The sequence below is a fragment of the Corticium candelabrum genome, chromosome 9 (assembly GCF_963422355.1).
Source record: "Corticium candelabrum chromosome 9, ooCorCand1.1, whole genome shotgun sequence".
Taxonomy (NCBI): Eukaryota; Metazoa; Porifera; class Homoscleromorpha; order Homosclerophorida; family Plakinidae; genus Corticium; species Corticium candelabrum.
Window position 1 is genome coordinate 7,799,938 of NC_085093.1, and position 26,763 is coordinate 7,826,700.

At 42.1% G+C, this 26,763-nt stretch overlaps 1 protein-coding gene across 2 annotated transcripts in view; it reads left to right on the forward strand.

Moving 5' to 3' along the window:
* The first annotated feature begins 4,891 nt into the window (after positions 1-4,891).
* Positions 4,892-26,763, forward strand: part of LOC134185099 (CAD protein-like) — a 48,458-nt gene continuing 26,586 nt past the window's right edge. For both annotated transcript variants that reach the window (XM_062652895.1, XM_062652894.1), the window contains exons 1-24: positions 4,892-5,004; positions 5,085-5,354; positions 9,462-9,520; positions 9,582-9,665; positions 9,728-9,869; positions 9,944-10,115; positions 10,178-10,474; positions 10,532-10,679; positions 10,739-10,870; positions 10,926-11,159; positions 11,222-11,443; positions 16,266-16,454; positions 16,514-16,747; positions 17,355-17,492; positions 17,557-17,727; positions 22,081-22,163; positions 22,244-22,490; positions 22,558-22,656; positions 22,706-22,807; positions 24,058-24,180; positions 24,244-24,426; positions 24,481-24,699; positions 25,847-26,014; positions 26,082-26,264. In XM_062652895.1, the coding sequence (XP_062508879.1) occupies positions 5,099-5,354; positions 9,462-9,520; positions 9,582-9,665; positions 9,728-9,869; positions 9,944-10,115; positions 10,178-10,474; positions 10,532-10,679; positions 10,739-10,870; positions 10,926-11,159; positions 11,222-11,443; positions 16,266-16,454; positions 16,514-16,747; positions 17,355-17,492; positions 17,557-17,727; positions 22,081-22,163; positions 22,244-22,490; positions 22,558-22,656; positions 22,706-22,807; positions 24,058-24,180; positions 24,244-24,426; positions 24,481-24,699; positions 25,847-26,014; positions 26,082-26,264 (3,885 nt within the window). In that variant the 5' untranslated portion in view covers positions 4,892-5,004; positions 5,085-5,098. The remainder of the gene's footprint in view (positions 5,005-5,084; positions 5,355-9,461; positions 9,521-9,581; positions 9,666-9,727; positions 9,870-9,943; positions 10,116-10,177; positions 10,475-10,531; positions 10,680-10,738; positions 10,871-10,925; positions 11,160-11,221; positions 11,444-16,265; positions 16,455-16,513; positions 16,748-17,354; positions 17,493-17,556; positions 17,728-22,080; positions 22,164-22,243; positions 22,491-22,557; positions 22,657-22,705; positions 22,808-24,057; positions 24,181-24,243; positions 24,427-24,480; positions 24,700-25,846; positions 26,015-26,081; positions 26,265-26,763) is intronic.

Consider the following 26,763-nt stretch of genomic DNA (forward strand, 5'->3'; position numbering starts at 1 on the left):
TCTCTATGACGTTGCTTTTGGACTTTCCACAACAACAACAGGTGTTCTATTCGTCTAGACGATCGAGAACCCGAACTACTGGTCTCATTTCTTGCCTAACACATAGATAGTAAGGCGTGACAGGCATAAGTCAAGGTGTGGCGGCATTAGCCAAGGGATGGCGGGATTGGGCGTGTCCTTGTAAAATTTAGCCAAGGTGTGGCGGGCCGCCACGTCTTGAGATGCCTGGGGAGGACACTGGAAGACATAGAGCTTTCCAATGGTACCTTTATGAGCTCAGTCTGTTCTAGGGTTACGCGTCACCAGCCCACTTTCGCAGAACTGACTTTAATTCTGGAACGGACTTTAGGCCTGATATTTAGTATCCAAAAGTTCCACAAGTATATTCTCGAGAGGAACATCACATTGCTTACAGATCACAAACCACTGCTGAGTTTACTCAAGACAGAGAAAGGTATTCCAGCCACAGCATCATCAAGGATGCAGCGTTTCGCATTGAAATCAGCCGCATACCGGTATGATCTGCAATACCGAGAAGGGTCTAAACGCAGCAATGCAGATACATTGAGCTGCTTACTGGTACTATACCGACTGCCAGACCACTGGCACATATACCTGGGGAAATCAATTTAACCATACAACAATTGGACACTTCGTCAGTTACAGCCAAACACATTGCAAACATGACATCTCAAGATCCCTGTTCTCAGGTACGATACTCGATACTAACAGGTTGGCCACGTACGCCAGTCGCCAAGGAGACACGAGGACTTCCAGTTTGCAGAACTATCGGCTCAGTGACAGAAACAAGGGAAACTAACGTTACAGCAAGGATGTAGATTGTAGGGACATCGCGTGGTGATACCCTCCAATGGCAGAACAAGGCTACTGGAGACACTACATGACGGGCATCCTGGGGTCTCTCAGACCAAAGCCCTGGCGAGGAGTTTCCTGTGATGGCCTGGAGTGGACACAGCTATAGAACCAAGACGTGCCTGACATGACAAAAAGCAAGGAAGTCACCAACATCCCCACTACAACCCTGGAATGGCCACAAAAGCCGTGGACACGGCTCCATATTGCATGATTATGCCAGGCCGTTCAAGGGAAAGGTGTTTTTAGTAATTACCGATGCCATGTCCAAATGGATGGATGTACACATAGCGCAGCCACCAGCCAAGACACTTTCAATACAGTTAGAGCCTTAATAGCCATACATGGAATTCCGGTGTAGAGTGTCTCGGATAAACGGCAGTCTTTTTACGAGTGCAGAGTTTGAATCGTTTGCATGGCTAATAGATCACTCATACCAAAACAGTCCCTCTGCACCCAGCCTCCAACGGACTGGCAGAGCAAGGAGTACAAACATTGAATTAAGGAGGGGATGAAGAAGATAAAGAGAGAAACGTTAGAAGAAAGGCTGCAAAAGTTCCTGATGGCCTACCGAAACACTCCACACACCACAACGGAAGTTCCACCTGCGGAATTGCTGTTAGGACGGAGATCAAAAACGTTGCTGGACCACATCCGCTCTGATATCTCAGCAGAGGTGAGATCAAAATAAGCCAAGCAGAAGTACCAGCATGGCCAAAACAGCAAGGACATGTCCACGAGCATTTTAGCAGGCCAAGCCATTTACATTCAAAATTTTTGACCAGGTCCGAGATGGTTAGCAGCTACAATTGAAAGCCAGCAAGGACTTCTGTCTTTATGCTGCCGACTACCTACAGGGCAACTAGTGAGACGACATCAAGACCATATTCGCAACCGACTACTAGGGAACAGTGATGAACAGACATGAAAGGCACATGTACAGGACCAACTCCAAGGGGAATCGGGAAGAAGAAAGAGAATCAGATTGGGAACACACCGGAAGAGTCCTACAACGAAGCAGAACAGGAAGTGATCAAGGAAGGAGCAGAACTGGACAACAAGGTAGACAAGGAGACAAAGACTGAAAGACAGCAAACTCCTCAATCAGCCTACAACTCCAAGAGCTAGAAATGACAGTGAAGTGGGGGTACGCTGTTCCAAACACTTGAGGAAGCTGCCTAAAAGACTGGACTTATAAGTTTTTGTTGTTGTTTTTGTTTAACTTAATTTAGTTACTATAAGGGGGACGTAGTAAAGTCCGTTTCAGAATTAAGTCACACCCTTGGGGAGTGGCTCAGGATACTTAACGCCATATAATGTACGGATACCCTATTGTTGTACCACTCTTTACTCTCTTTAGTCTCATTACCGCTGTTCCAATAACTTGCCAGTAACTAAGCAGAACAAAGCGGACGGTGCTGTAGAAAGCGATGGAGAGTCTTAGTGGCTGTGCCCAGCACGCAGATTACATTCTCAAGCTGTTTCTAGTTACTATTTAGGACAACATACCAATCTAATTACAGTAGGTATGCAATTAGAATGGTACATGATTGACAAGACTCCGCCGTCTATCTCATTATTTTACCAGAAGCACCACATAACTCAACCTACCTCTGGTGCAAAGCATCCAACAAATGAGAGGAGTGCGTAATTGAATAAAGCAAACCTAGAGCTTTCCAATGATTCCCGTATTAGCTCAGTCCGTTCTAGGGTTACTTGTCAGCAGCCCACTTTCAGTTGTGACTGCAAGGTGAATTTAATTCTGAAATGGGCTTTAGTAATAGCGGGGCTGATCCAAGAGCTTGGGTGTGACCTACGGCGGACTATACTGTGTAAGCAGAATGGTAAATATACACTACATCTGCCTAGACAACCATGATGGTCTTAAGCACCTATGAGGCCATAGCTAAGGTTTACTTCCGGTGCTTACAAGAGACCTAACGAATTAACCAGACTGCATGATCTGGTTGAGGACAACATAATAATACAAGATACAAAAACATTATAAATGTATTTTAGTAGGAATGGCTACACAAACCAGCAAAAGCAAACAAACAAGTGTGAATGGTTCAATACTGTACCAAATTGAGGGTGCCAAGACTAACTCACACTACGCTACAATTTTCTAACTCACACTGTGCTACAATTTTCTGCAATGGTGAGTTAGTCATATGGCACCCTCAATTTGGTACAGTATTGAACCATTCACACTTGCTTGTTCGCTTTTTGCTGGTTTGAGTAGCCATTTCTACTAAAATACATTTATAATGTTTTTGTATCTTGTTCATTCACATTTTTGTCAGCGACTTGTGCTTAAAGGAGCACTTCACCCATCGATGCACGCGCAGTAGACGTTACCGTACGTTAAGGCCTTGGGCTGCGGACCGAATGCTTGCTGTGTGGCGCGGCGCATTGTTTTGGTCTTGCTTTCCGAGGCCAACTACGAGAGCACACCAGAGACGGGTCTAGACGCTTCAGGTGACTCTAACAGTGAAAGAGAACAAGTTATAGTTCATAAGCAACTCAGTCGTTCGTACGCTGTACACATGATCGTCTTGAACGACTTGCAATCGCTCGGTCTTTTGCACTTTCCTCCATGTTTCTTTCTATGAATGGAGGCCATACTACAGTACAAAGGGCTTTCGTGATGCGAAAAACACACGGAAACGTGCAACACCACACATAATCACTTGACACAAAGTGCCTTCATTCTACAGCCAGACCATCGCCGTCGACTGAAGGTGAGTCAGTGATGCGAAAGCACATTTTACTTTCGCATACGCATATATCAAAGTTTACACGAAGCGGTAAAACGAAACCTACACATAATGGACGTTATTTGAAAAACGTCTGGCAGGATGCTATCATAATGCTCAGCTATCAAGTTTGCTCTGAGATAGCGCCAAACTTCCCAACTTGAAAAAAGACCAGAAACGATTAGCTAATGCGCGTGCGTCAATCGGTAAAGTGCTCCTAAAATAACCACCAGAGTCCTAAAGTCTGTTCACGAATTAGATGGACTCGTGCCTGAGGGTTGGACCTTAGCTAAACAGATTATCAAGAAGCCAGATGTTATGTTTGTAAAAGAAGCTGCATTCCTAGCATGTGTTGTCACAAGGACGCAAACCACTAGATATGGTGATTGAAGTAAACCCTAACGAAGAGTCAGATGCTGGTGAGTATGATTCCACAGAGAGCTATGACGAAGATCAAATGCAAGCCACAAGAAATCAATAAATGCTTGCTTGTACCCTATACGAGTTTCTAATTGTTTGTGTCATTAGTATTTTGTTACACCCCTTCTTAGTTTGATAAAGAGTTATCTCACTGGGGGTTGTCTCTAGATTGATCTGATTAAGCTTGTCTCCACCCGCTAACTCATTACAATTCCGGAAGTTGCTTATGCTGGTCTTCTGTTCATAGCAAGAAATATATGATTATTATAATTGAATTAAGCTCTTCAAGAGCTGTCCATCGATATTAATTAGACCTCGGAAACCCATACTATACTCCTGCTACGCGCTGAATTCCTCAGTCCATCTAATGCGTGAACAGACTTTTAGATGTACAATGCATCATGTCGAGGTATCATGAAGAAATAACACAGAGGACGTTGTCCGTGTATCTCACCAGTGCCTCGCTAACTGTGTGGTCACGACGTAAGCTCCCCGTCTGTTGTGGCTTCTGTAAGACTGCAACTTCCTTTGCGAATTCGCAAATGGTCTGGCCCATTCGCGAAAGGTCCGTATTCGCTTTTGGTCCGTATCCATAGCACGTGTCCGATGCAGAGTCAGATGCATGTATCCACTATGTCAGATGATCGGCTTCGCTTGCACGCACTGAGGTCTGTGCTTCCAGAAATAATCATACAGCATCGTGCACCTCATACTGTGTCCCTTTCCAGTCTTCTTCAAGCGTGGGTTCACCTGCTAAGCTGCTAAGCCGAGTCGTCGTCAAGCTCTACCGTGCGCTAGTTCATTGATTTTAATCGATAATTTCCCGCCAGCCTTATGGCAGCGTTGTCGGATACTAGTAGTGCAAAATTAGACGAAGCGCTGCTCGTTCTGGAAGATGGGACGGAATTTCGGGGAAAGAGATTTGGATCATGCAGAAGCACGACAGGAGAAGTGGGTACGACTCTAGGCGATATACGAAGTGGCTTGTGCTGCATGCTAGTTCTGTGTCAACTGTTCACGTACTCCGCATGTTAGTGTTTCAGACAGGAATGGTCGGTTACCCTGAGTCATTGTCAGATCCATCATATCAATCGCAGATTCTTATACTAACTTACCCTCTCGTGGGCAACTATGGTGTTCCTCGTTCTGAACGTGATCAATTTGGGTTGCTCACTCATTTTGAGTCGGAAGGCGTGCACGTAGCGGGTCTAGTCGTCTCTGAACTGTCAGAACATTACAGTAGCTGGAATGCAGATCGGTCGTTGCAAGAATGGCTGCAAGAGAAAGGCATACCTGGCATAAGCGGTCAGTTCAATTTATTTGAAGGTGCATGAACTGTGTATGTTTTCATGGTAAAGTAATGCATAGCGTTTGTGACTGAGCTGACAACGCTTAACATAAAGGGTAACTGCAACGCAAAAATATAAAATATGTTGGAAATTAATGGTTCTAGTTGCATACATGACAGGAAAATAGTTTTAGATTTTTAAGTTAAGTCTTTGCTGAGATATAGCAGGTCAAAGTTGCTTCCAGTTCTTCAACTGTCAGTCACAGAAGGGAGACGCTTGTGTGTCTGTGTAGACAACGGCCTGTAAAGATGACTACATCTTCATATCCAAGGCAACGCTGCTAGGGTAGAGGTGACGGCAGCAACAGTTATTTTTCTGAAGAGCCCTCTGGAGGTTTTTACGTGATGCATGAATTGCAGGATGAAGAAGATCTGCTGGGAGCCATTAGAGTGATTGGACCACACAGGTTCAAGTTCAGCGACAGTGTCTTTGAATCTTTGAGATCACCTGCTGCCTTGGAAGCGGACGAGGAAGAGGACAGGCTACCCGATAGCCTGTCACCATCGCAAGTAAAAGTAGGAGTAGCAAACGTAATCGATGCATATCTAGGTAACTAAACAACCATCACAGGCGCAGCTGCGGTCATTGTGAGATGATGGATATGTACTCGTGTGGAGTGCGTGTGCTGTCAAAACGTATTTGAGGTCGTCTCCAATATAACACGATAATAATGTCGAATACTAGTGACAATATGTGGCACAGTGTACTAGTGAGTTCATGCAAAACTCTAGCTATTGCTGTGAGAAAGAGCACAAAATGAGTTGAAGTTCATATGTTGAATTCTCGTTGACACAAGGTTTGACTTCACTGTACAGTAATACTGTAATGCATACGACTGCATTCGCTCCACATGATGATCAAGCACATAAAGACACAAGTGTAGATTGAATAGTCTGACCTCTCCTAGCCATTTGCAGTACTTTTAGTCTTGCACAAGAGTCTTCCTTACCCTTCCTTTTCTCAATACGGCTGTCCTTTTCTTTGCGAAAGTTCCAGAGTGCTGCAATCTTGAAGTGTGGAGGCAGGTAGATAGAGAATGGTGGCCTCAATTTCGCTCTTCTACAACCCAGACCAAGTTCTTGAATAGCCTGGCTGTACGTATCTTGAAGCAATCAGGCTAATAGTGGCTACAACAGACTCCTATCCACTCAGTAGGACACATCATACTCAGCAGTAGTCGCCCGGATGACACAAACGTCTCTGCAATTATCCTCCTTATTTGCGATTCCCACACTTTCTTAACTTGGGGATATTTGGAAATTGAAACAGGATTGCGTATGACTTGCGTGAATTGGTGCATCTTGCAGCCATGCAACACCGAGCCATTCATTCGCCACAGATTCCTTTGTTTCAATACATGCTAGCATGGAGTCTCCCCTCTGTGACGTCACACTAACCACCCCCATTATAACGCATTACCGGAACTTGAAGATCTGGAAGCAACTTTGACCTATTATATGTCAGCGAAGACTTAACTTGAAAATCTAAAACTATTTTTCCTGTCATGAATGCAACTAGAACTATCAATTTCCAACATAAAAGAATTTTTGATTTTTGCATTGCAGTTACCCTTTGATGAACATAACTTCCCAAATAAATGTGGCGCTATTACTGTTGTGTCTACTGTCTAGAAGTAAGCTGCATGAATGCAAAGTGGACTGTTTGAGCAATGTGAGCCTTCCGCAAATGTCTATTTACATTTTTGTTTACATTTTGGAGTTCTAGTTGAAGCTCAGGGCTTAAAGTAATTTTTGGCATCTGTGGATATGTCTGATTTACATGGAGATGCGACAAATGTCATTCAAAGTTTTGGTCGGTCATCCTGTAACTGGTCAAGATTTCTAACGTCTGTTTACCAAGTAACTACACTATTTTTTATCATAGTTGCTTTTGTTTCAAAGTATCACATTCAATTGTGTTAACTTAGCATGTGCAGTTTTAGCTGATTTTTTTGTGGGAATTGGGTGCTTAGTCAAATCAACTTTGTGGTGCTGCTGACAAGAACTATCTGGCAGGACATGATGCCATAGGTCTCTTGCTCAAGCAGTGCTAGTGTTTTTCAGAACATTAGAACTATGAATACAGCTGCACAACAGTGATTTAGTGCATTGAATGCATTCTATTGCACTGGTTGCAGTGGAATAATTGATGTGGCATTTCTGTCATTGTACCATTGTCTGTAGTGCACTTTGCTGAATATAGACATGACTGTGGACATAGTTTAAAGGGGAATTCCAATTGGAAATACAACTTGCTCTCAAAATGTAGGCTTTTTTTGTGAAACTTCGCGCTGTGCTACTTTCAGGCCAGTCGTCTCTTTGGTAGCAGAGAAAACGCGTGTTATGTATGGAGCATGCGCCAGGCTGACACGTCATTGGCGGTAAGCTCTGCCTACACCAAATGAATTGCTTGTGTAGCTCAGTTATCTTGCCGGTAAACTACATGCAAACTAAACGGGAATGGTAACTATAGAGGGATCTTGTGTTTTAGCGCCATAGAAGTCCTTTTTGTAATGAAAGTAGGATGCTAGAGGCCATTTACTCTCAGCAGACTTGACTCTCTCCTCTCACAGAAGATGAGGCTATAGCAATAAAACTCAACGGTAAAACGAGTGTCAGCCTTTGCTCTATTGATCTATGAGGAGAAACATGCACAAGGTTCAAGTATGTCAAGAAAAGCATAGACGTTCTTTTTGCATAGGTGGCCATGCCCCCTTTTGTTCTCTAGTCGTACGTTCACGTCAAATTTAGGTGGCAGTCCGGTGTGCTCAGCTTTGGTGATCAGTATGGCTTCTAGATGCCTCATGAGCCGCGATAGACGATTGAGTATCTGGGAATAACGAAGGGGTGGTCTATTGCCATGGTCATGAGTCTACACACTGTGCAGGGTGTAAACAACTTACGTACTACAGTACGAGCTACACTGTCTACATCATTGCATTCGGGTAAAAGTGTAAGGCTTAATCAAAGCCATTCTGCACCTGTAACACTTCACCCAGCTGCTGTTTGAAAGGGGTGTGTCCGCTTACTCAGATCTCTCCAAGAGAACCTTGTAGTTGAACCCTCTGAATGTTTCTCTTCGTAGATTAAAGAGACATTTTGGAGATTTGTGTTAACGCAACATTTCAGAGACGCACGCTAACGGACATTTGCAGCAAAAAGCAATGGCTGCATGCACTGATGGAAGTGACAAGAACTGCAACACGAAGTTACAGTTGAGTCCAGTTTTTACGACAGGCCTCCCTTCAGTGTGTGGTAAAAACAGGTGTTCATACGTGGTCTGTCACACATGAACACAACTAAAAGGATAAAGAGGCGAGCGGTATTGGCGTCCAGATCTGTTTCGGCGTCCACCGCGCTTCACCAACTGCTGTTGATGTCACATGATGTTACACGTGATGGCGAGAAAACCCTCTTCAGCGTCGCGTTAGAAAAGAGTTGCCCGCTTGATAAGTATGTGTAAGTTGTACATAAGTGTTGCAGCTACTGAACCAAACAGCACGCTTTCCAAACTGCGATCTACGGTAGATATTCGAGAAGTTGGAGCCCCGATTGAAAAAGTTACAAACGCGTCCAATAGAATTTATCATTTAATCAGTTAAATGCATACATAAGCATATCTCGTTCTGCAAATACGTCAAATGTCTCAATTTGATTGTTGGTAACCAACAACAAAGGTGTATGCTGGGCGTAATTTACTAGCTCATGTGGCCGAAGTGTTCCTTTATAGAACAAAGGCGAATGCTAAATACCGTTGAGTTTTGTTGCGTTAGCCTCATCTTCTGTGAGAGGAGAGGGTTAAGTCTGCTGGGAGAAAACGGTGTCTAGCATCCTACTTTCATTGCAGAGAGCTCTTCTAAGTCCTTAAAAACAAGATCCCTCTATAGTTACCTTTCCCGTTTAGTTTTTGTGTCATCTACTGGCAAGAGAACTGAGCTACGCTGGCAATTGAGGATATTGGTGAACTTGGTGATATAATGCAGACTTGCCACTATACCATACTGTATTACTACACACAATACCACTTCTTGCAATAAGTAGGATTGATGTTAATGTGTTTGTAGGAGTAGATACCAGGCAGTTGACTCAGAAAATCAGAGAGAAAGGCACCGTCTTAGGGAAGGTTGCAATAGCGATTATTAATGTGATTGTTTGCTACTTTATTTATATATGTCTTGGTTTAGCTTATTATGGATGGGGATGATCCACAGTCAATTCAGTTTGAAGATCCAAATGAAAGAAATTTGGTTTCAGAAGTTTCAATTAGGGTTGCCTTCACAAATGGATTTTATGCTTAGTTTTTTTGTGTACACCTGTGGTTGCTGAGTAGAAGCCAGTTGTCTACCATCCATCTGGTGATATATACATTCTTGCTGTTGATTGCGGTATGAAGACCAGCCAGATTCGTTGCATGACTCAGCGTGGAGCACGTGTCAAAGTTGTTCCATGGAATTATCCTATTCTTACTGAAGGTTTTTGGTGGATAGGCTTCGTAATACAGAGTCAGTAGTTTATGACTGTTCTGTGTGTTTCATTCTTGATGTAGAGTTTGATGGGCTTTTTGTCAGCAATGGTCCAGGGAACCCTGAAATGTGTTATGAAACTGTGAAAAATTTGGCTGTTCTGCTTCATCAAGATGCTTTAAAGCCTGTGTTTGGAATTTGTTTGGGCCACCAACTGATTGCACTTGCTGCATCATGCAAAACATACAAGATGAAGTAGGAATGGTGCAGTAATGACAATGGAAAGGCCTGTGTTATAATCTGTTGCCGTTTGATAGGTATGGTCATCGTGGTCACAACCAGCCTTGTGTTCTTTTGGACACTTGCCAATGTTTTGTTACAACACAGAATCATGGTTTTGCAGTTGACAATGACTCTTTGCCCCCTGAGTGGTTACCTCTGTTCACTAATGCTAATGATCAGTCAAACGAGGGTTTAGTCCACCAAACAAAGCCAGTGTTTACTGTACAATTTCATCCAGAAGCTATGGGTGGACCGCATGATATGGAATCACTGTTTGACTTTTTTCTGGAAACTGTGAAAGATTACAAATTTAGCAATGGATGTGCAGTCGGGTAAGAGAACAGGGATGTATTGGTAGGTTGATGTAAATCAAATGTATGTTTTTGCAGTTTCTCTGTGGCTGAAAGGTTAAAAGAGAAGTATGGTGGACTTCGTCTGTTAGATATGAAAGTGAAAAAGCCTGTGAAAGTGTTAATCTTGGGGTCGGGTGGGTTGTCTATAGGGCAAGCTGGAGAGTTTGATTACTCAGGCTCACAGGTGATAGTGGAGGTAGTATGCTTTGTTCCATTGATTAGTACTGCTGTGTTTGGGCACAGGCAATTAAAGCACTCAAAGAAGAAGGAGTGCAAAGTGTGCTAATCAATCCCAATATTGCTACTGTTCAAACATCCAAGGGTTTAGCTGACAAAGTTTACTTCCTACCTATCACAGTTGAATATGTGACAGAAGTGAAAAAATCATACGTGCTAGAAAACAAATTTTAGGCTGAATGAGTATGTATAGGTTATAAAGAATGAACGACCAGATGGTGTTCTTTTGTCATTTGGTGGTCAAACAGCTTTAAATTGTGGAGTAAAATTGCAAATGTTAAAAATATTTGAAAAGTACAATGTTGAAGTGCTGGGAACCCCTGTTGACTCAATTATTGCTACGGAAGATAGACAGGTATTTGCACAGAGGCTGGAAGAGATAGGAGAACAAGTTGCACCTAGCGAAGCTGCGTTTTCGGTTACAGAGGTGTTAATGATTTTGCAAGTGTTCTATACGACTTGTTTTAGGTTTTTGTTTGTTATTGGAAGGCTGTTGTGGCTGCATCAAAGATTGGTTATCCTGTCTTGTTGCGTGTGACTTTTGCTCTTGGTGGACTTGGCTCAGGATTTGCAAGCAATGAATCTGAGCTGAGACAGTTAGCTACTACAGCATTTTCCCACAGCAGCCAAGTGTTTGTTGACAAGTCACTGAAGGGTTGGAAGGAAATTGAATATGAAGTTGTTCGTGACAGCTATGGCAACTGCATTTCTGTAAGTTGGCTACTGTAAGCCTTGTTTGTTATTTTCAACATGTATGAATAATCTAAGAATCTGTTTTCAAAAATTTTTTGACAATGCTTACGTAGTTGTTGGTCATCATTTGCTAAGCTGCATTTACGTTATGCGAACGCTTGTGCGTCTGGTAGCGTTGTACGAATTCGAATTGTAGATAGGTCAATGTGACGCGACACACGGGTCTCGTGCAAAGTGACCCGTCCAAATAGAATCAAGTTCTATTTTTGAGCGTCGAACCAGAAGCTGTACATGTCGCGTCGTAAGTATCACCTAGATTTTGACCAATCACAGCCAGCTAAGAATGTATGCGAGGCTTCCGTGATCGATGGTTATTGATTCTCGCTCTGTACTTGATGTTGAGCGATCTATAGATTGTGTGGGAGCTGTTCTTGCCTGTGGATGATTGGCTGTAAGGTGTTCAACGACCCGCGTGCAAGGGAGAACGTGTAAAATGAATTTTGAGCAAGCTGGGGGTTTCGGCAGAGTCCTGCCAGTAGAAAATCGAAGAGCGAGTGGTCAGTTTAAGAATTCATGCAACGAGTCTACAGCGCACTGAAGTCATATCTGAATGGTACAGCCCTGTATAACGCGTGTGACACGATGCACGAGATGTGACATTCGAGTGTTGGCACACTGTAAATCCAGCTTTATGCTTTACTTAGTTGCTTCATGGAAGGTTGGGTTGGATGTTGGAATTTGTTTGGACATTTGAATTTACAGTTTGTTACCATCTTGGATGTTGATATACAAATCTATCCTTCTAGGCCTTTCTACAGACGCTGATGTGTGGGCTTGTCTTTGGATAATATTTTGTATTGGTTATACCAAAATATATCAATGAGAACTCAATGGGGTCAACCCATAAGGCTTTTATATGCCATTATGAACAGCTACATATGGCAATGAAGTCACTAGGCTGTTTCAAAGCATGGCACAGCCAAACCTCAAGGGAAGTGGCTGTAAGTGGAAGTTAGCTTTCTTCCTTGATCAGAGTGTATGTTATTTCAGCGCACTAATCAAAGCCTTTCGCTGAAGACACATTCCTTTTTCGAACGATTGCTTAATTTCACTATCATTGTCAGCCCCTAATATTCTTGCTATTTTACAAGCAGCTGCCGTCTGGTACATTTCTGACCAAATGTGTCTTTTGATAACACCTTTCTAGGAAGTGTGCACTCTTTGTTGACCAAGTATTAGTACTACTTCGCTGGTTTGTATGATAGAACTGACATAACGTGCACATCAAACTGCAAACTTTTGCAAACAAAACAGCAAGTAACCAAGGATACTCTCTTTTGTGTGTTAACAATCTCACTTGAGTTTGCAGTCAAAGAATCAGCACATTGCAATTCATCAGAACTGCTTCCAAAAGACTTGAGAAGAGCTCTTTGATGTTTCATCACGGACATGTAACTTCGTGGTATAACAAAACGCGCAAGTGCAGGCAGAACTTGCCTGCCCACTTTCAGCATAGCGTGGAAAATTTGGAACTATGAGGAAAAATAAAGAGTGTCGCCCTACTGAAATTTGCTCTTTAGTGACTTCCCTGGTATATGGTATGTACTTGCAAGGTACCCAACTCAGCCAGGAATCTCTGGTAGTAAAAATAAGGAGGTACATGATATGTGTCACGTGCCAGCAAGCAATGTTACTTTTGGGTTATATATTATCATCAGAGGGGCTTAACGTTTGCTGACTGGAGTTAAATGACTGAATGCCGGTATCAGTCATGTCTAGAGCCTATTTAAATGTATTCTAGTTATAGTTCAATTGAGTCATACACAAATTAGGAAGAAGAAGTGAAGTTAGCCCAGGGTTTTCCATACAGTGTCATGTTCCAGTAAAAGTGCACCACGCTCAGAAACGGTAGATATGAGTCCAAAGTTTTGCAGCTAAGGAATTTATGAGAATTCCATACTACAGTATTGAAACCCAATACTATAGTACTTAGTAAAGGTGACATTAGCCACAAATCCAGGCTCTTGCAAAGAAAGCGGTATAATAGCCTTGCTCCAAGTGTACTTGTGTTGATTGCAGTTCCGGATGCCCTTTCCGTGACACGGAAAGCACATCTTTTGTCCCAGATGGGTAGCACCTAGAATCTACTCTAGACTAGTCATGGCTTCTCGCTAATCAGCAACAGTGGTCCACGTCTATAGACAGACTTTCTGTAGTTTTGTTCATGATACTTGCGCATGCGTAACCTATGAACGTTACTAAAGAAGGGCTCAGTGGCGATCGAAGTTGATTTCTTTGCCAGGGCACTTGAATGTATGGTACACACAATAGCTATGATGCAAAATATACCTCACTTGAGATCGGCTGAAGTGCACATGTCTGACGTGGACTGTGCAACTGTAGAGAGCAGACTGCATGCGTCGGGAAGTGTATGGAGGTTTCCGACAACATAGTGACATGATTTCTGACGGGCTAGACTAGTTGACTCGTAGGAGCATTTGTTTCTCCTCGCCCACCCGTTCGAAGATTGTTCTTTTAGTTACTCTCATACATGTATGGTAGCTGTGGTAGTGTAATGTTGAATAATGGTATGGATATTAGGGGCCGTCCATATTTATTGACATTTTACAAAAGACAAAAGCTTTGTGTTTACCCAGACCGCTTTCCCACCCCGAAACGAAGCGGTTGATGCTCGTACTTTCAATCTGTGTGATGTGACCTATATAAAATCTTACAGACGATGTGTATGTACAATGCCTGTCCCTAGTGAGCACAATGCGTGCATTGTCTGGAGGTCTGCCATTTGCCACAACGCTTTCACCATCTTCTCATAGTCATTCGTTGGTCTTGCGTATATGCAGTGTATCCGCTGGACGATCACCAAATAAAATAGCCAAATGCTACAAATAGAAGTCACTGGCGATAAAATGGTAAGGCCTCCTCGCCAATGTGGCTAATTGTATGCCTTCCTCTAGGTCTTGCAGAACAGTCACTAGTGCGCTAAGAATGGCAATTAGCGTAACACATTGGAGCTCCAAAGACTAGAAACCCACTTTATTGTGCATGCTTTATTTATACTCTTCACATAGCAGGCACTGTATTTGCGTACGGCTTCTATAAGCGACCAATTAGAAATGAGAGCAGTGAAGATGACGGCCATGACTTTGATGACGACTGCATGGAAGTAAAGCGGAAGCAGACTAAAGTAAAGACGGAAGCAGACACACACTAGAAACACGGACAATGTACTAATTAGAGCAGCCCAAATGCGCTTGAACGGCTTCAGACCAAAGCCAAACTCATCAAACTATTGTTCAGGTACATGAAGACACATTCGCAGTTTGTATTGCCGAGTATGCTGTTACGCTGTGCATGTCTGTTACCGGCAACCCTGGCACGGAAGATGACCACAGTCTGCTTATCGACCTTGTGTGCACTAATGCTGGATGACTAACTAAAGCTGTTACAATAGATTTTGTAATTTTTCTTGGGTTTGGAAGGTTGCAGTGTTTTCCCGTAGCCTTGTGGCTATTGATATCTGTAGAGAACCCCGATAACTCGGGCGATTAAAAAAAGGTTAGGATTGTTAGTTGTTTGACGTTTGGGCGATATTTGTCTTGGCTATGAAATAAAGTGCTTGGCTACGGAATGAACAAACTCCTTTAGCCAAGCGGCTACTAATCAGAATTTCCAGTGGAAACACTGCGTATTTAGCAGGTTGAGTGACAGTGTCTTCTTTGCTGAGAAGAAACAGTTATCGCTTTACCGGGGCCGCCATCTTATAGATAAGACCCGAACCTGTCAAAGTCCCGTCTGTGATCAATTATCGAGCGTTTCTCCAACCGGTCATTGTACACTTTATTGTTTCTTCAGGAGTAGTGGCAAAGCACCTGTCAAAGGTGTCCATAATTCCATTTTCACTTTAGGTTTAAAGAACGAAACGGCCATTTACCCCACCCCCAAATGAAAACTTTTTTGTAAATATTCTAAGAAAGGGATAGATTTATGATCAGTTTTAATTTGGACAGGTAAGTTTTGTTGTTTTTTTCCCACAAGTCCTGGCAATCGTAAACATGAGTTACGCTGTTCTGGTAAAAACTCTTTCATTTTTTTGTGGATCTGATGGCGGTTCATCCATTATCTCTGTTTGCCATGTATGATCAATTGCAAATACTGCTTTGTGATTGGACTGATCTAAAGGTGTGGCACAGTCCTGAGCGTGACAGACATAGTTCACCGCACATTCATGCCCACATCCACACACGTAGTCACACACTGGACGTCAGTTTTCTATACGTTTGAGTATGCTACTCACCAAGTCTTATGACTTCAACAAAGTCCTGTTCCCTGTGGCTCAGAGCTGAAATTAGTTAGCTTTATGTTAGCTATAGACATTGTTATCTGTGAATGAACTGCTGACATCTCTGGCCGTGTTCACACTGCTAGTTAGAGCATAGTTATCCAACCAAGTCTAGTAACTAAACTACAGTGTGAACACTATCCGTGGATAACTTGTAGTTATAGCGTAGTTATTGAACTAAGCTTGCAACTTTGGTTAGAGCGTAGTTACAGTAGTTACGCATGCGTAGATGATTAGTCTTGCGTAGTGGGGAAGGGTTTGACGATGCAAGACTACTAGAAGATGTCTACTAGTCGTAACTCGCGTAATGAACTTTCGTTTGTGCACATCCCACTTCTGGATACTAGACTAGTAATTATGTTCACACTAGTGTGAACAACCACTTATGTAACTACACTGTAGTTACCAAACTATGAAAATAACTATAATTGCATAACTACGCTATAACTAGCAGTGTGAATTATATGTCCTTTATCATAGGTTTGTAATATGGAGAATGTTGATCCTTTGGGCATCCACACTGGAGAGTCGATTGTAGTTGCTCCAAGTCAGACTCTTTCTAATGGCGAGTACAACATGCTGAGGACTGTGGCAATTAAAGTTGCCAAGCATTTTGGAATTGTTGGGGAGTGCAACATTCAATATGCTCTGAATCCTGACTCTAACCAGGTAACGACTGGTTGTATCAAGTTTACATGGATTTTATGAATGTTTTTGTGTGATTTTAGTACTATGTTATTGAGGTAAATGCTCGACTGTCACGCAGTTCTGCACTGGCTTCTAAAGCAACTGGTTATCCTCTTGCTTATGTGGCAGCAAAGCTAGGCTTGGGCATTCCTCTGCCAGAGTTGAAGAATGCAGTTACAATGGCTACTACTGCTTGCTTTGAACCAAGTCTGGATTATGTTGTTGTAAAAATTCCTCGATGGGATCTGAAGAAATTTGCTCGTGTGAGCAGAAAGGTATCCACATCTAGATTAGCCTGTTTTGTTTTATGTTTTTCATCACATGAACTGATCAAATCAGTTTTAATTATTAATGAGTGTTTGAAACATAAAATGTGAAAATAGACAGTAGGCTGTAGTGTTAACACTAATTTATTGTCAATCCATATTAAAGGCACGTTCAGGATGTTTTATCTCATTAGATACAACAGATATTGCTACTATTTTGCTGTGATCATACATATATTGAAACACATTTCAAAACAACTATTGTGCTTACGAGGCAATATCACTAAGAAGACTAGTTTCTTCTTGAGATGGTGGCAGTCTTAACCTAGCATGGATGGAGTACTTGCCACTACTGTATTGCTGTTTGCTTTTGTGGTTAATTGCAGAGCATGCTACCATAAAGCAAGAATATTTGTCTTTTTATTTCATCGTCCTGAAAGAACCTGCAGGACTGGTACTAGCAAGGAGTGTGAGTAGCTAGCCATCATGTGATTTTGACTTTGGTATTGTGTAAAACTGTGTGATTTCAAACTTTTTAATTAATTAATGAGCAGGTGATGATAACATTGCAAACATAAACTGGTTGCCTGATTGTGGTAAAGTATGTGATCTATAGATTGGCAGTTCTATGAAGAGTATTGGTGAAGTGATGGCTATTGGTCGTACATTTGAAGAAGCATTGCAGAAGGCCATGCGAATGGTGGATCAGAAAGTTTATGGTTTTTACTCCAGCAGTGAGAAAGTGACTGATGAGGTGGGTTAATACTATGAAGAGCAGATGTTCTTGATCGTAGTATTGTTGCATTTATGTTGCCCAGGAATTGACAAATCCATCTGATAGACGAATATATAGTCTTGCTGCCGCACTGAAGAGTGGGCGCTATTCGATTGAGAAGCTGTACGAACTGACAAGGATTGACCGATGGTTTTTGTACAAGATGAAAAACATTATTGATTGTTGTATGCAACTGGAAGTGTATAGTCACAAGGTAAAGTTGTCATTAGATGTAGTAGAAATAGCACAAGACTGCAGTATAGATAATGACATAATGACTTACCAGAGTAATTGGATTACAATTTTTGTGTGTTTGTATTTTTTCAATATCGTAGCCAGAACCTTTGTCATACACTACGTACGTGTTTAGGACTGTGATGAGGTAGTTAGCATGCACTAAGTTGGCAGTTACTTGAATTTCACAAAGTGCATTTATGTGCTGTTTACTATTCAGTATGGCAGTTATCTTTACACAATGACAAAGATATATATATATATATATATATATATATATACAGTAGGACACCACTTATCCGACGGGCATGGGACCAAAAGTACGTCGGATAACTGACGCATTTTAAACAACTGCAGAATACTTAATTAAAGAAGCTCAACATCTAATTGTACATGTAACAACTAATACAGTATAAATTCTTTGACTAGGAAGAATACTAATGGGAACTGTCAAGACTTAAGTAACCACTAACCACTAATCTTAGTCTGGATCAATGCTTTCGCTCTTCTTACTGTAGTTTTCATCAGCAGCTCATTCAGTAGGACCATTGTGCTTACTGAAACTCCAGGTTGCTCTTTCAGGTGCTGAAGAATCGTTTCTAGAGCTTCACATTTAATTTGACGACACGGGATCACAGATACAGTACCGTACGCACAGGAATCATATATCCTAGCGTGCGCTCAGCACCGTCGGATAATCCGTGCTGTCGGATAAGTGGTGTCCTACTGTATATACAGCAGAGCTGTCTATCTGTGCGTGTGTGTCTGTGTCCATGTGTGTGTGTGTGTGTGTGTGTCTGTGTCTGTGTCTGTGTGTGTGTGTGTGTCTGTGTCTGTGTCTGTGTCTGTGTTCATGCTCGTGTTTGTGTTCGTGTTTGTGTTGTTCGTGTTCGTGTTTGTGTTGTTCGTGTTCGTGTTTGTGTTGTTCGTGTTCGTATTGTTTGTGTTGTTCGTGTTCGTGTTCGTGTTCATAGGAGAGGATCTCCAAGACAGCGAGTCTGATCACCTCGAATTGGCTTGCGCACTCCGAATCCATAGAGGTCGAAAATGAAGTTGTCGTTGTATTCCGGACTTCTCCCATGAAGATGCAATTTCCTGCGGATGGAACTCGCCTCCACTCATGCGCGAATATTTCTGGAACGGCGTATCGGATCTCCACTGAATTTAAACTTGCCTGTTCCTAATGACGGCTGGTATGCACGGAGTGTGTCGTTTATTGCGGGCGACATTGAAAGAGAAAACATAATTTTGCATATATTTGGGTCTTGAAAAAATGTCTATTGTGCGTTTGGCCATGTAGGCAAATCGAATTTCTGCCATGTTTGATACACCTGTTTTATGCAATGCCAGCAATGTCTTCAAAGTGACGACGTCCAACAGGATGGTCGAAATTGCAAGAGTCAGATGAGACGTGACTTGGTATATATACGGGGAGCAGATAAGATGATATTTGGGGCAGAGCTTGTAAGGCATGCACAATCTCGAGGGTAACACGCTCCTTTCGTCAATCTTGCTGTACACAAAGTTCATGTTTTTGGGTCTGCTTCTGAACCGTAGAGTATCTTGCTGTTGACTAGGCTTTGTAAGTAAGTTCACTACCTACCATTTCGTGCATCTTGTGAGAGACTTTGCCTGCATAGAGTCGCGTAGGAAGCCATTTCTTGAGTACGGCTTCTTGGAGGTACAACAAGCTGAAGTGGCCTGATTCACACTCTGAACAGATTGACGTGGAGTGGAAAGACAGACTACTCATTGCTTAGCGATGGAAGTTTTGTCAGATGAAGATTTTGCGTTAGGGGAACCCATTCGGGGTATCTGAACGTCACGCACTGTCACTGTCTGTGTGGCTGAAAACTGGGACTACTCCCCCCACCCCCACCCCGTTCTTGAACTGTGGAACTGTGAAATTATGTATCTTGTCGAACTAGAGTCAGCAAGAAATTGTCTAGCTTACCCTACTCTTCATGGAAGGCGGTGAGCTCGTGAGCTTACACCACTAGATGTAACTTGGCCTGATTTTTGGTTTGCTATACAGAATAATTGTCTTGGCTGCTTTCAGTCGAACTCCACACTGTATCAAGCACATTTCTCGACACAAGACCTGTAAAACTTGATTTTATCATTTGGCAGTGCGTGTGTTGAATGAGAATGCCTTTCCTTGCAACTCAGACTCTGAAGATACAACGTCTCGCTCGAGAACTCTTAATCTTGTTTTGAAGTTTCAGTATTTCATTTGCTTGCTGTTCGATTATCCGACGTAAACCATCAGCTTCAGCGCCTTAGTGACATTTGTGATGACAATCAATTTTACCATCTTCACTTTGAGATCATTGCTATACACATGTCTTGATTGACTGTGGATGAGGTAGAACAGCCTCTGCTTTCTGATTTAGACATTACAGCTATAAGATAGTGCTTATGTGTTGTATTACGTTAGACGTAACTGTTGCTGGGACTTGTAGACTGGCAGTGGTATTTTGTAAACAGACCACAGAGTACGTGTACTGTACTCTGATCTGTGTCAGTGTACTTATCGAGTGCAAGTTATCACAGTAAGAACTTTGACTTGGCCAATCACATATATACAGAAGCAAGGTAGACTGCCCAGAAACAATGCGGAACGCCTACATGTCTGGTTACCCGAAATGGGTTCCCAGGTGGCATGACTTCACTCACCAAAACTAATCCATCTCTAGGCAATGAGTAGTCTGTGCTTCCACTCCACGTGTATCTGTTCAGAGTGTGAATCAGGCGACTTCAGCTTGAATAGCAGTCTTTACCCTCGAGAAGCTGTACTCAAGAAATGGCTTCCTACGTGTCTCTACGCAAGCAAAGTCTCTCAGAAGATGCACGAAATGGTAAGTAGTGAACTTACTTACAAAGCCTAATTAGTCAACGGCAAGATGATCTACGGTTCAGAAGCAGACCCAGAAATTTGACTTCGTGTACAGTGAGATCAGCGAAAGGTGCGTGTTACCCTCGAGATTGTGCATGCCTTAGAAGCTCTCCCCCCAAATATCGTCTATCCGGGGAGTACGTAACTGCACATGACTTCAAGTTACTACTGTTCGGATATATACTTCTGAACGAGATTTGTGTTGAATAGATGCCAGGTTCGATACACCTGTTCCCCGTAACGGCAGCAACGGATTGGAAGTAACACAATGTCCAACGGGAGTGTCGAAATGGCTTCAATCTCAGGGCTTGAAAAATTGGTCCAACTAGTTGTCGTCATTTGACAAGTTTCCAAAACTTTTAGGTCGTCAAATTTTTTAGTCAAGGATGTCATTTTGATATCAATCATGGTGTTTAGGTATGCTGCCATTTGTACAGCCTTTTAGAATTCAGTGCAGTGCAAGCATACAGCGCGGTATTCCCAGTGTCATGCAACCGACACACACACATTGTCGCTGAGCCAATGGATACGATGTGCTAGATTTTATAGAGCTAGACATCTTCACGGAGGCAAAGAGACAATAGTGATAGCTAATTGAAGTAGCTATTAAACGCACCACCACTCTTTGTCAAAACAAGACGTAAGTTGTCCATTTCTTGCTACTAAAATCATATCTGCCTATTTCGACCTACAGGATTTACCATTGTCTCCACTGCTCCTGGTTGCAAACTCATTTCTTTACTACTTTTTTCGGAATCCTGAGATGGCTCTTGCACGCCCAGTTTCATTATCCGGGATACGAGCAGTTTGTCAACGTACGGTGCGCTGCTGCCAGTACATACAGTGTACTATGTGTACATGTCATTGGACGACAAATGACAGAATGTGAGCATCAAAGCGACGTATGTTTCAGTGCAGTAGAGTTATCCGCCTGCATACCGAGAAAGCCATTACAAACTAGCGTTGGTTTACTGTAGTTGATATTTGACGACCTAGACTAGAACGTTAGTCGTCAGTTGTAAAATGTAACTCGTCAAATGATGACTTGTCGACCTATTTTTTGAGCCCGGAATCTGATACTAAAGTTAGCTAACAATCAATAATCCAACCAACGGGACAATAACTAACAATCAGTAATATCAGAACGGGATATCATTGAATGGGATGTAACTATGAACAATATTTTTGTGAGCATTCTTCAGAGATACACTTCATAATACATTAGGACTGGGTGAATGAGATATACGTCATGAATGCATACAACGACAGATTAATTAATTTACTAACCACTAGTAATATTAATAGCTAATTTGCCTGTGCTGAGAATGAGATGGTGAGAGTGTAGATATAATAGTAGGGTGTAAAACAGGTTTTGCAACAAAATGTCCATCTAAGACCATTGCTGGCAGTAATCTCATAAAATTATTGCCTTGTTAGGTTCATGAAATGCCACTTCAAGTTCTTTTGAAGACTAAACAATTTGGCTTCTCTGACAAGCAGATAGCTTTGTTTGTGCAAAGGTGAGTATGTCTAATTGGATCCTGAAGTATTTGGCATTGTTAGTTGTTTTGTGGTGATGTTGTTGTCATTTTGCTGACAGCACGGAGTTGGCAGTTCGTAACCTGCGTCAGAAGAATGGGATTGTGCCTTTTATCAAGCAAATTGATACAGTGGCTGCTGAGTATCCAGCTTGTACAAACTACTTGTATCTAACATATAGTGCAGCATGTCATGATATTGATTTCCCGGGCGGAGCAGTTATGGTACTTGGATCTGGAGTATATCGTATTGGTAGCAGTGTGGAGTTCGATTGGTGTGCTGTGGGTTGTATCAAAGAGTTACGACAAGTAATGACAATGGAACATTGTATGATGTTGTATGTAACTGTAGTTGTGTAATGTTGCATTTGTGTAGTTGGGTTATAGTACTGTGATGGTAAACTATAATCCAGAGACTGTTAGTACAGATTTTGATGAGTGTGATCGACTCTACTTTGATGAGTTGTCATTTGAGGTAGCTTATTGTCATTATTGTGTTTTGTTTATCTGGATTGCTTGTGCAGGTTGTAATGGACATTTATGAGCTTGAGAAACCAACGGGTGTCATTCTTTCTATGGGAGGTCAACTACCAAACAATATTGCTATGCCACTGCATAGACAGCAGGTTGGAGTGATGATAGTATGCAGTGTACATTTAGAGCACCACATGTATGTTTCTTCTGGATACCCAAGCAGCATCTTATTCTGAAGACATGTTGTTGTGTAACTACATTTCAACACACCTGAGTTGAACTTTGTTTGACCTATAGTACTTTATATAATACCCCGCTGACACAACTCTTTGCTTGGGCAGCTTGGCTTCAAAGCATTGTGAAAACATGAGCAGAGCTACTCTGCAGTCTCAGCAATTCTTACCAAGCCAGCACATACTGGCTTTGTTCTGTAAATGCTACGCGCTCGGTTGAAGGTTGCACGTGTTCATGTTTTACACAATAGTGTGAAGCAAGCATAACGGTCTTTCAAATGTTTCATGACCATTTCTGTTTTGACTGTTGTAATGCTAAGGAGACTTGCTTGTCTTGGATGCCTCACGTACTTCATGTTAGTGTGAATGGGAAACCATGCCCCTCATAATTCAGATGGCATACCTTCCCAAATTATGCTGTGTAAACAGTGCTGGCTTGTGAATCTGGCATAACTTGGCTTGCTACGCATGCTCATGTAAACAGGGTAGGACATATTCATGTGTGGTTATTGCCATGTTTGAGTCGTCAAGCTAGTGACTCAATGAGCCCATAGAGGTTTTCTTGAGAGAGGGAGAGGGGGGAGGGAGGGAGGGAAGGAGGGAGAGCAGGGAGGGAGGGAGGGAGAGCAGGGAGGGAGGGAGGGAGAGCAGGGAGGGAGGGAGGGAGAGCAGGGAGGGAGGGAGGGAGAGCAGGGAGGGAGGGAGAGCAGAGAGGGAGGGAGGGAGAGCAGGGAGGAAGGGAGGGAGGGAGAGCAGGGTCCTAGTCAGGTTTGTGGCAAGGCGTAGCAGGAGACCAAGTTTGGGCATGTCTTTTGCAGTTTGGGTGTGTCTTTTTGCAGTTTGGACGTGGCTTTTTGCAGTTTGGACGTGTCTGTTTGCAGTTTGGGCCGTGGTAGCTTAGGTACCCTTTTTGCCTTGCGTTTGGCAAACTTGCAATATTACGTTTTGCTGCTATAACTTAGATAACTGATCGACGTGGGCAATGATGTCACACATGCAGGTGGCCAAATTAATGGCAGACTTTTATATTGGTGCTAGCTGAAAAAATCTGCCAAAATAAATTTCCAGCCAATATTTCATTTTACACGGTACAACGTATTGTGTGTAAGTTATTGGATCACAACTGAAGCACAAGCCTTGCTGCAATTCTTGATGTCCTGAATGTGTAGGTGAAGATTCTGGGCACATCACCGGAGATGATTGATAATGCAGAAAACAGGTTCAAGTTTTCTCGATTGTTAGACAATATTGGTATTCAGCAGCCACGGTGGAAAGAGCTAACAGACTTTGAGGTAAATCTTGTTTTCAGACTCTGCGGCTGTGAGAGGAATATAGGTGGTTTGCAACTTTGGTAGACTGCAAAAACTTTTTGTGCAACTGTTGGTTACCCATGTCTTGTAAGACCATCATATGTGTTGAGTGGAGCTGCTATGAGTGTGGCTCACTCAGATCAAGACTTGCAACTATATCTCAGTAATGCAGTTCAAGTTTCACAAGATCATCCAGTAGTCATCTCAAAGTTTATTCTTGAAGCAAAGGTAAGTGTCTTTTGTTATCACCAGACTGCCTGTATTTGCATCTTTGTTATGTAGGAAATTGATGTAGATGCTGTAGCTGACAAGGGAGAAGTTGTTGCTATAGCCATCTCTGAACATGTAGAAAATGCAGGCGTTCATTCAGGAGATGCAACTCTTGTGTTGCCACCACAGGATTTGAATGAAGAGACATTGTCAAAAATTCAAGACATTGCTGTAGCAATAGGTCGAGCTCTTCTGGTATCAGGTCCATTCAACCTCCAGTTGATTGCCAAGGTGTAGAACTTTTGTGTTGTATTGAATTTTGTTGTATGATTGGGCATTAATCAGGCTGCTGATGTCGTATCTTTTTTTTGTCAACCACGGATTGCCTAGCAATGCAATCACAAACTGTTTATTGACCCAGTTTATTTAACCTATCAATAAGCGTTAGGAAACCTTCATGCAAATAGCTATATATGACAGAATTACATAATTACACAATACTGTAAATTCAAAATTGGAAAATTTCTTCAAATTACAATTGCTTTTGTTGCCCACTAGTCATTTGCTTTCAGATTTTTGCATACTAGTATGCACCCTTTTTAATACTGCTCAACATCTTTGCATGTAGCACGTTCCAAAACCTTCCCTCTTTTTGCTGTCGTATTTCTAACGGCTCCTCGAAATCCTTAAAGTCATACTCGTCTGGGTCGTGATCAACTTTTTCGCCATGTAGCAACATCACCACGAGCAATAGAGAAATGACTAACAAACTGGATCTACTGTCGAACACTTGAAAACACAATGAGTGCGTTTGATTTGCAGTTCTAGAACTGAAAATAATGAGGGCGTGTTGGAACTGACAGAGCCAGAACTAAATCGAACGAAAAATCTGCTTTGTGAACTGAAACAGCTAACCGAAACAATGTGGCTTAATGCCTACTATGGCTTTATCAACAGAGTGATACAGCACACGAAACTATCGCTTGCTGTCTGCATCCCTCTTCCAGTACTATTTTGCAGAAAAGAGGAGCGTCAGTTCTAGCCTTGAACTTATAGACCAGAGACCAGTCATCAGTTCTAGCAGTTCCAGCTTCTTGGGTGGAACTGTCGGAATCAGTTCGAACAGTTCCAGAACTAAATCGAATGCACCCAATGTGTTGATAACCATGTGACTTGTTGCTAGCTCATGGCTTTCTTGTCAAGCTGGCAACAATCACTCAAAATCATGAACTGTTGGCAGTTTTTGACACAGACATCAAATCACTTCACATATTTGAGTAAAAGTAATAGTCAGCAGTTTGAGTAATCAACAAATCACTTTAATTATGGCTGGTTCGGCGTTATCATGATAAATTACCAAGAGTGTCAGGGCTTCCCAAGAATAATTAGCCATATATATATATATATATATAATATTTCAATGTCTTGTTCATTCTAGGACAATAATTTAAAAGTTATTGAATGCAATCTGAGAGTGTCACGCTCATTCCCATTTGTTTCAAAGACTTTGAACAGGGATTTTGTTTCTATTTCTACAAATATTATTGTTGGCAATTCAGTCACAGCGGACTTGTTAATGGATGTTGGTTGCAAAGTTGGTGTCAAGGTTATTCTAACACTTTTTGTTTTGTATTAGTGTAAGTGGAATATTGACAGGTATGTCAACTTGGTAGGTGCCTCAGTTTTCTTTCTCACGATTAACAGGAGCAGATGTCACACTTGGCGTAGAAATGGCCAGCACTGGTGAAGTTGCATGTTTTGGCAGTGACCGATATGAAGCTTATATGAAGGCTTTACTGAGCACTGGGCATCGAATACCAGAGAATTCAATTCTATTGTCTATAGGAAGTTTCAAGGTGATTTGTTCTGTGAATCGTTTGTTTTGCTGAAACTCTAGAAGCTATAGTTTGTAGAGTGTTTCTTATTTCATCTTTGCTTTTGTGATGTTTTAGTTAATACCAACTCGTGTTCTTTAACGTATATGCTTACACATGTTCATGGGATGTACATGTCAAGTTCACTGATTAATTAAGAAATCTATTGCTATAATGCACTGGCAACTTTTGGAAGCAAAAGTGGTATACCATAATGCTCTAATTCAGGTGCCAATCTAAGCTAAGCACCCTTTGAGGCTAGAATTATTTTTTGTAAGTTTTGAAAGAGGTGCCATTCAAGCACAATTACTTTTTGAAATCACATAGTAATTGGACATCCTTGGTTTACAATGTCTGCTGAACTAATATGTGGTTTGGACAATTAAAACTAAGTGCTAATAATGGTGGTGCAGTTTTCGGTTTCTTTGACATATTGCACAATGGAGCACTTCATCAGCTGAAAGTGATGGTAGTGAAAATG